General features: G+C 37.6%; 1 protein-coding gene across 1 annotated transcript; it reads left to right on the forward strand.

The window, feature by feature from the left end:
* The first annotated feature begins 15,944 nt into the window (after nt 1–15,944).
* LOC139125178 (uncharacterized protein KIAA1958-like) lies at nt 15,945–16,562 on the forward strand. The gene has a single exon (XM_070691283.1). It carries the CDS (start codon nt 15,945–15,947, stop codon nt 16,560–16,562), a length of 618 nt encoding a protein of 205 aa, XP_070547384.1.
* The last annotated feature ends 273 nt before the right edge of the window (nt 16,563–16,835 follow it).

The following is a 16,835-nucleotide window of genomic DNA, read 5'->3' on the forward strand; positions in this document are numbered from 1 at the left end:
TCAGTGAAATTGGGTACAGATAATGATCTGATAAATATCTAATTGTGCTGACAAGCATAGCAGTGTCGAGTTAACAAATAGCTCATTTGCATATTTTATGAAGTTTTGTAATTAGTCATAGAACTCCGAAAGAACTGCACCAAATGTGATGAAATCTGCGGCAGATACTGATCTGACTGATATCTAATTGTGATGTAAAGCACTTAGTAGTGTCAAGTTAATTTAGGGTTTTTGCATATTTAATGAACTTTGTAATTTGGTATATAACTCTGAAATTACGGCACCCAAGTCAGTGAAATTTGGTACAGATATTGATCTGATATATATCTAATAATATTGACAAGCATTTGGCTGTGTCAAGTTAACAAATAGCTCATTCAGAAATTTATGAAGTTTTGTAATTAGTCATATAACTCCGAAAAAACTGCACCAAATGTGATGAAATCTGCTGCAGATACTGATCCGACAAATATTTAATTGTGGCGTTAATTAAGGGTTTATTTGCATATTTAATGAACTTTGAAATTAGTGATATTACTAAAAAATACAGCATTACATTTGATGAAATCTGCTACAGATATTGATCTGATAAATATTTAATTGTACTGAGCATTGGGCGTGTCAAGTTAATAAATAGCTCATTTACATATTAAATACAGTTTTGTAATTAGTGATTTAACTCTGAGAGTACTGTTCGAAAGCTGATGAAACCTACTACATATAATGTTAAAAACTATCTACTTCGATTGACCAATCAGAGTGCTCAATTCAGGGTGTTTTATTTACTCGTACAGCCTTGGTCACCAAATTCCAGAAACGAATGACAGCGCCGTAGTAAAGTACAGTCCAATCAGTAGTGAACATGTCATATTCTGTAGACATCTTGTACGTTTTTTCCCTAAAATTCAAATTTGGTAACACAGGGATAAACAGCTGCAACACAAAATCTGCGGTTGTACAAACATCAACTAATGTGCCCTAGGGCATTTATAGGATGTTCCATTACATTGGAAGTCTATTTCACAAATAAAAGTTTTAATTCATATCGTAAGCATGTTACATTGACAGAGGGGACGGTTGACGTAAACACATTGAAAACGAAAATATATCAGTTAGGGGCGATAGTTTTTAAGTCGGATAAAACCCTCGTACTCGGGCTCTTCTGGTATATAAAGTCCAACCCTGCGATAAAATGTCTCGGCCTGCGGCCTCGACATTTTATCGTTGGGTTGGACTTTATATACCAGAAGAGCCCTCGTACGCGGGCTTTATCCTACACATATAACAGATATCTGATTGTTCTTATTTCACGCCTAACACGAATGTCGATTATATTGGTATAAATTGGGTTTATTGATAGATATATTGAAAAACATAATAAAATAAATCCTCGTCAGAGATAGTTACTCTGGCAGTAGACCGTATACACGTCTAGGTTATCAGAAGTATGTCTTCCACTCTGCGTTGTGTGCTCAATTGAACTGCTATCATAGTCCGTGGGCTGGAGGGGCCCACCGTGCACCCCCCACATCCCTACTACATGGGCATTTTTTTGTTATTAGGACCTGCTGAACAAGAAAACAGATGTTAACATTGGATATTTTGGGATGCACTACCTATCTGGTCTGGTTTTTGATTTGCATGTACCGCAAAAATGGCGAAAAATGGGTAGGGGTAGGGGTACTATATCCTCCCCTACATTAAGTAAACTAGAATGAAATAACTCAAACCATACCATTTATGAGGACTACCTATTTTAGCAGAATTAATTGTGTGCATAGAATAGGACGACTTTAAAATGATTTTTTTTTTGACAATTTTGAAATTTTTTACTCAAAATACCATGTAACAATTGTGATTTACTTTTATTAAGCAAAATTTTGACAGCTTTTTGTGTTTGAATTATTATTCCCACATATTAAACAAGAAAAAAAGTGTTAACATTAGATATTTAACTATACACTATTTCTCTGGAGTCAATTTTGAATTGCGTGTATCTGTATGGGGTGTGTAAAATCTAGGGGTAGGGGTACAACATTCTTTCCTTGATGAAGTAAACTGGCTTGAAATGTCATATACCTTATAGTTTTAGAAAGCTTAGATACTTCTCTTTCTAAAATGCATAAGGTTTTAGTATCTTTCCAGTCATCAGACGACGAAGACCCGACTCTTATTCCAGTAAACCACCAAACTCAAGAAACGGTAAATGTAAGTCACCAGACTTAACTTTTTCAACCCCTCAACCCAGTTCAGATCGCGTCAGCAACGAAGTGTTCGGCTACCTGAAGAAAACAAGAAACCAACTTCAACAACTATACACTAACCAACATAAAATTGAACAACAACAGTCTTCAATCAATAGGTGTTTGCACGACAAAGTGGTCCCACGGAGTCTGCAAATCAACCTGAAAGCACAAGTACCAGGCCATAGACCAGATCAAGCGTTTACATCAAAGTGGCGCGAACTGGAAAGGCACAGTGGGCTCGCATTTGTTGAACTTATTAACAACTATCTCCCACTGCACCAAGAAGAAAATAACACAAGAATAGACAACACAATCAAGGCAGCCAACGAACGCATCAATGAGATCAGCGACGCTGGGGAGAATTAGAGAGCAAAACAATTACTCACGAAACACATTGAATCATCTAAGAGAAACATAAAGAAGATACATCTAAACAACAAACGCTCTAAGCGTTAAAACAAAAACCCATACCAAACGGCCCTTTTCAGGGCCAACAACTACTCCAAAAAGAGAACTACCAAAAAAAGCAATAAAAATGCAAGAAAACACACAAACACATAAAAGAAATAACAAAAACCGTAACAACATAAGAAGGAAATACAACACAAGAAAACCTAAAACAAAATGAAAAAACACCGTAACAGACAAAAGAGCCGTAGAAATAAATCGGCTATCATCCAAAGAAAAGCCGACAACAACATGAAATTCATCAAAAATCTCTCATCGCTCAAACTAACAAACACCGAAATAATAGCACTAGGCAAAGGCCTAAAATTTATTCCGACGCCAACAAAACCAAACAGAATAAAACTACTTCATGATTTCAACAAATATAGTCGCATAATGAGACTACGCTACATCATGAGACACAAACAATCGCAACAACAACCATTCAAAGAAAAGTCAAACTGGACTCCTCGAACAACAGAAAACACAAAACTCGAAAGCTATCTAGAAGCGACAAAACTCGCACTTCTAGAGATACCCTTTCAAACAAGGAAACAGAACATGTCGCGTGCTCAAAGAATCGCGATAAACAAGCTTGCAAACAATAGGCTAATTACAATAAAACCCTTCGACAAGGGTCGAGGCATCGTCATTGTAAACACAAAAGATTACGTACACGAATGCGAAAGACAATTACGCAACACCCAGTATTATACACAACTAGACAATGACGACACAGAACAAACAGTAAACAAAGTACACGAACTATTAAACAAAATGTACGAGAAAAAACACATCGACCATGATACTTATAAGTATCTCGATCCAAAAAAACATAAAAATCCGTACCCCGCAGTGGTACTTACTACCTAAAATTCACAAACCGCCGCCCGAAAACTCAACGTTTGCAGGGAGACCAATAATTAGCGGCTGCTCTAGTCCCACTAACAGAATCTCAGAATTCTTGGATTACTTCATAAAACCATTGGTCCAGCAACAACCAACGTATAAAAAAGACACAACAAACTTCATACAAGAAATTGAAAAAACAACTGTCCGCAACATGCATTTTTTGTAACCATAGCCTAGTTTATGGGCTGCCATTGGAAAGACAATTTATTTGGCTTTAAAATGACATATTGTAATATACAATATCTTCTATAGTTTTCATGAAATAGGACCAAACCTTACCCCATACCCCAAAGTTTTATGTGTAAATTACTGTCAAAACTAGCATTTAATTTTAATAAATTCTATAAAAAAGACAAACTTTGTATGATACCTTTTTATTTGTTACAGAGACATTTCCAACTATGAAAGTTGCCAAGGTAAAAAGTTAGCTCAGCAGAAAACTTACAAGACCACACATTTAACAAAAAGATATGCGAGTCGGTAATACTCTGACTTCACGGCACCCTTCAAAACATGCAAGTAACAGTCATTCAATCCCAATATTTTGTTTGTTAAAAGTCTAATCATATTTGTGACATGTCCCTGTACCAACTAAAATATATTTTATACAAAGAATTGCCTTTAATAATGTGTCTAGGAAAATAATAAGTAGAATTTTAGATAAGTTTTGATGGTAATTTGCGACATGAAACGTTGGCTTATGGGGTAAGTTTTAACCTTATTTCATGAAAACTATAGAAGATATTGCATATTGCAACATATCATTTTAAAGAAGAATAAATAACTTTCTAATGGTACCCCATTTGCTTCGTTATGTTCAAAAAAAGCCCAGCAGAATACTTACAAGAAGACAGCTTTAACAAAAACGAATGCGAGTCAGTAATACTGTGATTTTTCTGTACCCTTCAAAATATGACTGTTGCAGCTACAGGATCCCAATATTTTTTCTGTTTAAAGTTTATTCCAACTTTCTAACATGTATTTGTAGCAAATAACACAAAGTTAATACACAGCATTGCCCTTTGTATTATGTATAGGTACATAATTGGTGGAATTTAGATTAGTTTGACAGTAATTTGATAATAAAACTTTTGGTATGGAGTAAATTATAGCCCTATATCATGAAAACTATAGAAGATATTGCATATTACTATATACCATTTTCAAGAAGAATAAATCACCTTCCTAATGATACCCCATAACCTAGGTCATGTTAAACAGTAAGCTCAGCAGATCACGTACAAGAAGACAGGTTTGAAAAAAATCCATGTGGGTCACAAAATCGTGATTTTGTGGTACCCTTCAAAACATGACCGTAACAGCTATTGAGTCCCTATATTTTGTCTGTTAAAATCCCATTTCTTATTCTAGGGATCCCAAGGCTTCTGAAAATTACAGGTTTGTTATCCTGTGAGGTTGGAGGGGGAAGGTGCACGTAGACGCCCCCTCTAGCCTCGGCCTAATAGATTGTTAGTAATGCTTGCTGTATAAGGTAAGACAAGGAGGCATAGACAATTTTCCAAATACGTCTTATCAAAATTATTTTATAGAAAAATATTTAAAAATTAAATTATAAAAATAGACAGTCGTCAATAATCTATTTACTTGAAGGAGAAAATGGCAATATGACTATGTGTGCACGTTTTAAAGTCTTCTTTTTAAGGCTGTGCATTAGTTCATTGCATAACAATAAAATGCCCATTCACGATATACCAATGTAGCAAAACTTGCTATTTTAGTGACTAGAGACAATAATGCATGCTAAATACTCTATTTTGACATTTATTTTCTTCTGTTTGATTTGCTTCATAAGGAGGAAACAATAGTTATCGTATTTTCTTCCAGTTAAAATACTTAATTACCAGAAAAAATCGATTTAAAGTTATCCAATTCTATGACGTCATATTTTTTTACTAAAACATAATGTATTTTAGAAAGAGCAGTATCTAAGCTTTCTAAAACTATAAGGTATATGGCATTTCAAGCCAGTTTACTTCATCAAGGAAAGAATGTTGTACCCCTACCCTTAGCTTTTACACAGCCCATACAGACACACGCAATTCAAAATTGACTCCAGAGAAGTAGTGTTTAGTTAAATATCTAATGTTAACACTTTTTTCTTGTTTAATATGTGGGAATAAATAATTCAAACACAAAAAGCTGTCAAAATTTTGCTTAATAAAAAGTAAATCACAATTGTTACATGTTATTTTGGGTAAAAATCATTTTAAAGTCGTCCTATTCTATTTACTCAAATTAATTTTGCTAAAATTTGTATTCCTCATAAAGAGCAGAATCTGAGCTTTCCAAAAATGTATGGTTTGAGCTATTTCATGCTAGTTTACTTAATGTAAGGGAGGATATAGTACCCCCTACCCCTACCCATTTTTCGCCATTTTTTGCGGTACATGCAAATCAAAAACCAGCCCAGATAGGTAGTGCATCCCAAAATATCCAATGTTAACATCTTTTTTCTTGTTCAGCAGGTCCTAAAGAACAAAAAATACCCATGTAGTAGGGATGTGGGGGGTGCACGGTGGGCCCCTCCAGCCCACGAACTATCAGAATATACAATGTCTGTCTTTGTTCTTGTGTTTTGGTTAGTGATTATCCTGAGGTCTGCAAATGTTGCGGAACATCTCCTTTGCTCGCTGTTTTGTCGGAGGTCTTTTGAGATAGGTCAAAGGTGCAATTGTTTTAACAGTAAAAAATTATGCATTAATTCATGTCATACTGTTTTATTTCATGCGTCCACTAGTGTCTGATAAATGTCACTACATGTCGAGTCGTCAGCAGCCAATTTGAATGCTTGATAACTAAGTTTGTAAGTTTATCAATCTCAAAGTCTTCATTTTAGGGGTCACATTAGCATGTCAAGTTGTTCTGTTGCGTAAATGCTAAAGTCTACTAGTCTGTTTACTGGGCATTTCAAAATATGTGACCCCAGCACCAAAGTAAAAAACTGAGTGACCCCCATGAATCAACCAGCCTCCAAGGCCGAAGAAACTGAACAGTCTCTCAACACGAGCTCAAAATTGATGGCAAGACCATTATTTCAAAGATAATAAGCAGTGCTGCTCAACTTTCACAATTGTTTGTCCATAATGTCTCATATGTCATTCCAGAGGCGGACAAAATCCTTCGTGTTTTTTTTTTAATTTCTAGAGCCTGATGAAATATGTTCTGAATAAGATCCTGGGAGACTCCGAGGCTCTCATGGCTTTTTCTTGTATTTGAGTAAGCAATTGTTTTATTTTACAGAGTAGTGTTGATACTTCTCCCGTCTCTTTGCTACTCCTGTTTTTTCCTTGTATTACATCAATAACAACACCTACTATAGGCGTTAAAGCTGTCAGTATCGGAACTGTTGAAATAGTCGCTACGACATCATAATTTACACGAAGTTCCTTAGTTATATTGAGAACATATCAAATCTCTCTATTAATTTTTAACTGCCACGATAAACAGAACTAGTTCTTTCTGTGTAGTCAGCTAACTGCTCAACACTTTCAACAACTGAGATGTGCACATTGTTGACACGATAAATGTTAGGGTTGATAACAATAAATCAAGTAACATAGAGGTCCGACATTATATAGCAGAAGGAAGGAAGAGGAGATATTGAACTTTAGAAAGTTCTCGATAAATCAAATTTTGTTGATGTTGTTTATGATGAAATATCTTTTACCCTTATAGAAGCCGACCAATCTCAGACTGGTATGTTACGTGATAGCTCACACGACAGCCCGTAGGTGGATCTGATAACTAAACAGAGAGTATATTTCACAAAGATATGGTTGATAAAGTCTTACAATAAATGAATATTACTGATTCGTCACACAGGGCAAAACGCTTGATATGCAACAATGTATACATATATACTGATTCTGTACATGTGTCAAATGCGTTAATTATACACGTACGTATATTAATAAAATGCAAAACTACAGTGTACACTTTGTGTGCAAAGATCTGCATTACGTATACTCATGATCTGCATAGATATACGCCACGCATATCAAGGTATTAGAATGTTCCATATACAAAGATGTACGTTACATATGCAATTAATATTGTGTTCAGTATACGTCAATATACGTAAATATTCTGAGTTTGTATCAAACTTTTGTCCAGTGTCAGGACGAGATGTTTTGATTTTTGGTGCTAGGATTGAGAAGTAAAAAAGGTTGTATTTGCAGTTATAGCCTTTTACATTTTAAGGATAATTAAAATTCCGTAAAGTTCTAAATCTTCAGACTCATTTTCGAGTTCGTTGATGTGAGGAGTGGGAATTTTACCATGGCTATGGAAGAAATTTCTCCAAATGTTACATGCGCGTGACACTTTCGACATGAAACAAATATTCAGAACTCCGGAGCTGACATATTGTCGAAACAAATGTGGTTGGTCGCTTACTAGCATATGCATGATCAATTTAAGGCAAAGATCGTTCATTTAAAAACATGAAATTTCAACAATATGGCATTTATCATTTCTAAAATAAGAAATACGTTTAAAAAATCGTTACTATGGTAGTTAAAATATTTTTTAGTTCTTCCGTTGTTCACTCCATTTTAAGGGCGGATATAGGTCTTTTGGCTGTAGAAAATGCAAATATATGTCAGATTAATGGACATTCAGAACACTTATGTGAATTTTCCTTACTGAACATTCACTGATCGTCGAATTTTCTTGCGAAAAAGGTTTATCTGTCCTTCTTTTGAACAGCAAGACCGTAACTAAAGAATTCATATCGGTAAAGTGGCCTGTTTTCGTTTTTTTAATTCCCAAATATATGGAATTTTTACATATGTACCACAGTTTACTTCCATCGAAGCGCGCTCGTACTACCGGCATTTGCACTGCAGAGCAATACCAAAAACATTACGCCATTCCTTTATATTAATGAGTACTTACCAATTTTGACCCGGAACTATTTCTGTTTGTCAACAAAACAATATCGTCAACAAGATTTCATTTCACGTTGGTTCGATGCTAGTTTTAGTAAAATGCATGATATTACCGATAAAAAACTACGACAAAGAAAATTGCTTGTACAAACAAAAAGAACTTTGAGCATGGAACGCTTTTGATTTTTTCACATATTGAGAACTCCGCAGGATCGCCCTGAAGCTTTGTCAGACAAGTAGTACGCATGACTAATCGTCGATTCTCTCGATAAATGATGTAATAAAATATAGAACATATAAAATAAAAACAGAACCCCATGGCCTGTGAGTGCAAGCGCGCCGTGCTAGCGATATTTGCCCTCGTGTTGCGGTGTGCTTCAATTGCTCGTGAAAGGACTGCCGAAGAATACAGAGCAGCACTCGTGCAAATACCGCTAGTACGGCGCGCTTGCACTCACAGGTCATAGGGTTCTGTCATATGACTTAACAAATATTACGCTAGGCTCTGTCTCCGAACACTTGAGGCACAAGAATAGAATAATATTATTTTCAAAATATACCATTCGCAAATCCGACATATATTGCGAACAATTACGTCACGTAAAGACATCTTCTTCGAAAACATTGTAGGCAAGCATCATCTTAGCAAAGTGGTGTGCATTAGTGGCCTGCTAGATCATTTACCTAAACAACCTACAACATACGGCACCCACTCACCTAGTAGAGATAGTATAGCAAAGATTTCTAAACCATACCACAGACAAATATAGACAGTCTATGTTCGTCTGCGACCATATGTATTGTTAGTATTAAATGGCCTTCAACAGCGTACTTAGGAAACTCAATGATCTCAGTTTAATTAGTCTAGAACATTCTCAAGGTCACTGATCTTAACGACCTCACAACCTTGAATTCTATTAGTGGTGTTTGGAATGTTCTAGAAATTAAATTAATTAGTTGTGTAAGAGAGATAATTTTAGAACAGTATTAGTATGTCAATAAAAGTTCTAGATTGTTCTTATATGCTCTTATATAACCACTTATATATGGCGGAATTCAAACCAGACGAATTTCTGGAGGACTTTGATCAGGACTCACAAAAGACAACCTCATCGCACTGGCCAATTTCCTTAAAGTAGAAGTCAAAAGATCTATGCGCAAGAGGGAAATACAGTACATTGCAAAACATTTATTTAATTTAGCCCAATTTAAGGAATCCACCTTGGAAGACAATTAGCCCGAGTCTACCTTTAAACTGAGATAATTGGAATTAGAAATACAGGCAAATTGGAACTTAAGAAAATGAAATTATAAATGAAAAGAGAGACAGGCATTAGAAAAAGAATTACAAATGAAAGAAAGATTGCAAATGAAACGTTTAGAGCTTGGAAAGTCAGGAAAATTCCATTCAAAATTTTGACATCACTAAGCATTTCAGGTTAGTTAACCCTTTCCAAAAAGGATGTTGACAAATATTTTCTTCATTTTAAGAAAATTGCTCGGAGTCTGAATTGGCCTGGGAGTCCTTGTCTATGTTTTTGCAAAGTGCTTTGGTGGGTAAAGACAGCTAAATTTACATTCAGTTGTCAGTAGAGCAGCCTTCAGATTATGATTCTGTGAAGGAATTAATATTTAAGCGCTATGAGTTGGTGCCTTACGTTTACCGTAAGAAATTTAGGGATTGTGAGAAGGCAAAGAATCAAACTTATGTTGAATTTGCTCGAACGAAAGAACAACTGTTTGATCGTTGATGTTCTTCTAAAAAGGTCAGTCAGAATTACGAAAGATTACAACAACTTGTCTTGATTGAGGAATTTAATTCTTAAAGCCCCAGTATTTGTAACTTTTAACCTTTTTTATGTTCGAAATTACATGTTATTCTCTTACATCCATCGTGAAATGTTTTTCATCAAAGAAATAAGTCAAATTTGTGCTCACGTAGTGACATACAAACGCTAAATATTGCCCGATCGAGTGGATTGCCGCGCGGGTTTGTTGACAACTTGTAGGCTGTGCACGTGACCGAGAACGCCGATACTGATGACATCATCGAGCCTGCAACATTCCTGGGGACTTGCCATGCACGCCACACTGCCTGGGTAATCACCAATGGTCGCCGGCTGAATGACCTGCGAATGGTTTTATTTTGTTCTTTTCTGTTCAAATACGTACTGCTACTGTTTCAGAGGATACAGAACTTGGGAGAGGAGGCTGACATTCTATTCTGGTTCAGTGTGCGTTATATACGGATTATTCAAACTGCAGTCGGCAGTGCACCGATGCGCACCCTGCAGTTTGTTACTCAGAACTCCGGGTGCCGATGTAAAATCAAGACGACACTGAATACACTTGGCTCACTTCTGTAGGCAAATAGCCATCAAAATTGAGTAACTTGAAGTAATAAATTTCAGCTGATTGTTGCTTTAGCGGCAAGATGATTGCGAAATCGAAGCAACATAGTTTGGCAATGTATGGTAGGCTGTCGAATGCAGTGAACGCGATGGCCTTTGGCAGCAAGTAAGGGAACCGTCAGTATTTACGACCTGGGGGTCATTCAAAAATTGAAAGCTAATAAGGGGGTGATCAAAATGTTTTTTCTTCGTCTTACTCTGTCCTCAATGACATAATGATTAATTGATAATGTATATTTTACTCTGATACATATTAAATAAAAAAAATAAATACTTCAACAGAACAAATACATATCAACTAGATGAAACAAGGCAAAAACTACAAGTAGCTGCTACTACTATCAATACTTATTATGAAAGAGAAGATAGTGACGATGAGAATGATATCGTTGTTCATGTACTCAATGGCACCAGCGACAGTAAAGATGAGGATCGACAGTGGTGATGATGATGTCACACAGTAGTTTTCTACAGTCGTTACCAGAGGTGAAAGGAGAGGCTGGGTCATGGAGAAATGTTCTCGACAGATATCACTATAAGTGCACAGGATCTAGGACAAAACTGAACTGTTGTGAATTCATCCTTTATATTATCATAGAAATGTATATTTTAATTGACTTGTGTTCAACAACCATTTGGACATTTAACCATACCATAATGACATGCTACCCATCCAAATTTAACAATACTATATGGTCGGAGACTGGTTATTAGGTGAGCTTTTATATCTACATATTGTTACATGGGCTCAGGTAAGCCAAACTTTCTGTTAGAGAGGGGGTTACTCAAAGTCATCATGGTTGGCTGGGGTGTGACTCAAAATTTCGGAGTTTCTAATGTAATTCCTCCGACCCCCAGGTCGTAAATAATGACGGCTCCCTAAACAGCTGTGAACGCCTGAGTCAGAACGATCGGGACCAGTATATACGCACGGCTGTATCTCAGCGAAAATGTAGAAAAAACAATGGAGCTACCGCTAAGAAATTTACAGACTCTTGGCTCTTGATGCATCAGTTTATGAGCTTTATACTGGTAAAAAGGCATTCTGAATACAGCGGTAAATTTCCTCCCAAACGCGAAAGGATAACACGCGGGCATTCTGCAATGGACGCTGTCAACTTTACCTTGCTGCAGGCCCCACACCATCTCGGCCAGCCCCGCTGCACTCGTACAGTCTACTACCTCCATGTAGTACAGCCTACAGTCGTCCTCTGCGCACCCGGCCCGACAGCAAACTAACCTCTTGGTTTAATTCTGTTGTTTACATATTTTTGTATAAAATTCATGATACACATAACTGACTTTAAAACTGTACAATTGCTTAGGACTGTGATTTTGGCTGTAGTCTACAGACGATCGGAGGGAGCTAAGGCAGGCCCCAAATTTGCATGGACAATGCCGGGACAATTCTATACACGCAGCTCGATGAGAAAGTCATTCACATAAACCTAAATGAAGTGATCAATACAAACTTTTAAACATCACTGGTTCTGAAAATTTATGATCAATGGTTCTGACCTACGGATTTTACACTGCGTGTTGTTTTTTTGTGTTTGGCCGGCTGCTTTGCAGTGAGGCCGGGATCTGTCTGGTGTTCGAACTTTTACCATGCCTGGAGCTCCATCGCATCGCAGCTAGCCGATATTGTACTACTGTAGTCCTTGTGAGGATTAGATACCCGTTATGTTCGATATTATTTGGAAATACTTTTAATTTAATAAGTATGACTTTTTTACTGCATTCAAGATATAATTTTCCTTTCTGAGCGTTATCAATTACGGCAACGATATGCGAAGTTGATAGGCTGTGTTGCCTGCAGTGTAGCCTGGCCGTACACAAAACTTCGTTTGAGTAGACGGAGCAGAATCAGTCCCGTCATTTATTGTCAACGAAATTTCCTTATACTCCATAATAGAAGAAACGACTAGTTCAATGATTGCAATGGTGAAGTGTTGAATTTTTATTCATATATGTTTTTTCTCTCTCAATTCATTCAGCAAACTTGATCTCCGTATGTTTGGTCACAACGTGCAATGCCTTGCATCAGTTGCATGAAGCTTACAATGGACTGCCTCTATCGTTAGTTTAGCTGTTCAAGACGTTTGTTTGCACGGCTCATTATAGACAGAACAATCTGTGAACACTTACATATTTATATCTTTCCTGTATTTCACCCGACTTTCGCGCGTGTTTAGCTGAGTCTCCAGTTTCGATGGACCAGACCTTTTCGAAGTGCGTATAGTTTCTACGGACGCCACAGTAAAACTTGCGTAGATGTGGTTGAGCATGCGCGGTGGTGTGATTACGTTTCGTTTCGTGTGTCAACAAAGCTGACTTCAGGTCCGGACAAGAAGTCATTTTTCACTCCTTTTACTGTTAATCGTGAGGTAGGCTGGGCATGCAAACCATGCGATTCAGTATTAATTATGGTCTACTTTCACATACTGAGGATGTCATTTTAATCAAAAATATGAAAAATATTGTTAAAAGTTATAAATACTGGGGCTTTAATATTACATTTGTGAAAGAGAGACTTTTCTTTGAAACATTTTCTTTTTGAAAGAGGGGGTGTTTAATGTATGTCTTTCCCCAACACTCATCATGACCTGAGTGGAATTAGTCTAGAACATTCTCAAGGTCACTGCCCTTAACGACCTTACACCTTGAGTTAAATTAGTGGTGTTAGGAATATTCTGGAAATTTAATTAGTTGTGTAAAAGAGATAACTTTAGAACAGTAATTGGCATGTCAATAAAAGTTCTAAATTGTTCTTATATGCTCTTATATAACCACATGAGTATAAATACTGGAACAGCAGGCCTGCAGTCAGACATTTTTGAGATCATGTCTCTTGCGTGTTTCTTCAAGTCTTCTGAAACTCCAGCAGTATTAATTGCAAGACTTTTCAAGACCTTCAGCGCCAACGCTGGATTTATACTGTTAACTTTGTGCAACTTCAAGCCTGCAAGCCAAAGGACTGTTCATTCATCGGACTGACTGTTACAACTCTGAGACCGGAGTTTTGCCGTCCAAGCTGAGATACGTAGCCTGTACACTTTAACAGTTTGCATTCTATCCCTGACTTAGCAAGTAGTTTTTTTTCGTGATAAATATCATTTTATACTGAAACTGCTTAGTTCACCCTTTTTTTCGCTTTCTGTCACGACACAGAAGGCATTTCCAAAGACATTTCAAGTCGCCAAAGCTTTATATTTTCCAAACAATAGACTGGTGCTGTTGTCGGTGGATTGAAAAGCTCAGTGAAGACGCCAATTATAAGGACGTCGTGCTTGGCAGTAAACCTGAAAGCTACACCTCAACGTAGGTTTAACTGAATAATTAAGGACCATATGATCTTCGGGCAAGCATCATAAAAGGTTCAAAACATCAAGTCATTCGACGAATAACGATAAATTTCTTCATCACCTAACAACTCCTTAACACTAAAATCTCGATTTGAATTGAATTGTCAGTGTAGGTCTGTTAGTGAAAACATCAGCTGTTAGCTGTAATCTACGCTCTGAAGAGCAATGCATAGACCAGGACACAGTCGGAGAAAATGTATGTATGTATGTAGACCAGGACAACAGAACAGTTTCCGTCAAGGGACAAATTTAGAGGTATACGGGCGAGATACGTGTCACTGCAAAAATCAAAGTTCTTAAGACGGAAACATTGACGACTGGTCTCCGCATTGACGAGTTGACACCAGCGGAGATATATTTTGTCGACGGCTGCATTGTGACCGGTTAGCCTGGGTCACTCATGCAGTGGGTGCCATCAAATGGAACATTTTAGGCTCGCAAACATTGTAAGTTTGTGATATTTTAAAAACCTCGACACCTCCTAGAATAAGAAACACTGTTTGACCTTGTTCCTTGTTGTTGCTTTTCCTTCATATATTATAATATATATATATATATATATATATATATATATATATATATATATAATATATATATATATATATATATATATATATATATATATACTCACACACATATTATATATATATATATATATATATATATATATATATATATATATATATATATATATATATATATATATATATATATATATATATATATATATTCTAAAAAACAAGTTATGATGGATGTGCGCTGCTAGCGTAGTGAAGCCAACCTGCCAGCCAATGGCTGACCTCCTTTGGTATCAGGACAGCACGAGACATTGATGTACAAGTAATATAAGTATGTCTGATTGGTAAAGATGGCATTACGTGTATTATCACATGAACTGCCCCGAATTCCCACCTGTGTGACGTAGAACAGGACGGATAAGAAATCCGAATTACCCCTGTTGTACGTCATCAACCGGAACTTTTTTCTGCATGAGTACAACATTCGTCTCACCGCGGCCGGCTCCGAGGGCCAGCTCAGAGCTTGCGAAGTATTTACCTGACCAGCTTAGTGTGATTTCCGTAAACAATATTTAGAAAAAATAAAGTGATACTTGTTTGTGATAAGCTGTATTCAGAATGGCCTGAAAGTTTGACATGCTTGGTTAAATATTAAGGTGTTGAACTGTACTAAAAATACTATATCCTATAAACCTGACGGGCTGCGCATGCTGCAGACGGTAGCTGCTGACGACTAACGATGGGGCCGGAAAATAACGGGAACATTAGGACAAATTTTTTGTCGTCTGCGCCTTTCTCAGTATTTTGCCAGTCGGTAAGGTGCGTCTAACGTTCGCTGCTACGAAAACTCAGCAGAAAACACGGCAAAATGACCCAAGAACGTCCAGAAGATCTCGACGAAGAAATTTGCGAGCTATTCCGTCTAGCGGAGGAATTGAGAGCTACTGGAACCGATGATTTTTTTGGTATGGAGGAAAATACGCGGCCCGTTTCCTCTAACGTTCAGCCATCGTGATCGCGCTACGTCGAGTTCTCGGAGACCGACAAGCAAGAGCTGATCACCGAACAGAGGAAGAAAAATACGGTGCAGTCCACAAATTGTGCCGTAAACCAGTTCAACAAGTGGATGCGTACTATGCGACCTTCAGAAACAAGACCGATATCCGAAATTCCACCAGATGTCCTTGACTGCTATCTCGGCAGCTTTTACGCTGGCGTCCGTCAAAAAGATGGTTCTGAGTACGAACCAGACTCGCTTACGACCTACCAGCGTGGGATAGATCGCTTCCTCGGTGAGAATGGTTACAAATTCTCGATCAGCCGCGATAAAGAATTTAGCAATTCGCAGGCAACTTTAAGAGCGAAACGTGCCCAATTGAAGACCCAGGGCAAAGTCAATAAACCAAATGCAGCCGAAGAATTAACGGAACGCGAGGAGGAGCTCCTTTATGAAAAAGGTGTGATCGGCACACACAACCCCGAAGCGCTACTATTTCTCGTTTGGCTAAACAACCAGAAACACTTCGGGTTCAGAGGCTGTCAAGAGAGCAGACAGATGCTGTGGGGAGACATCACCTTTAAGCGTACCGCTGACAACACCGAATTCTTAGAATTCAACGAGAGGGAAAATAAGACAAGATCTTCCGGGAAAGTGAACAAACAACCTAGGGCCTATCCACCAAAGGCTTTCGCTATTCCTGACTACCCCTCTCGCTGTCCCGTGTACGCGTATAAACAGTATGCGCTCCCTTGACCGCCAAGTCATCAAGCGAATGACGCGCCCTTCTATCTGGCGATAAATTATAAACCAGAAACATCTATTTAGTTCAAACGTCAACCGATGGGAGCGAACAAGTTAGATACCATCTTGAGTACGATCTGTAAAAAAGCCGGTATCGATGGTAAAAAAACCAACCACAGCGTGAGACGAACAACCATCAGACGTCTGCATGACAGCGGAGTTCCCCCAACAAAACTCATGCAGCTCTCCGGTCACCGAAACGTGCAAAGCGTGAACCATTACGCG

The sequence above is a fragment of the Ptychodera flava genome (assembly GCF_041260155.1).
Source record: "Ptychodera flava strain L36383 chromosome 3 unlocalized genomic scaffold, AS_Pfla_20210202 Scaffold_25__1_contigs__length_14229661_pilon, whole genome shotgun sequence".
NCBI lineage: Eukaryota > Metazoa > Hemichordata > Enteropneusta > Ptychoderidae > Ptychodera > Ptychodera flava.

Excerpts from the sequence above, each read along its gene's own strand:
- LOC139125178 (XM_070691283.1), top strand. The coding sequence starts at position 15,945 with ATGCGACCTTCAGAAACAAGACCGATATCCGAAATTCCACCAGATGTC.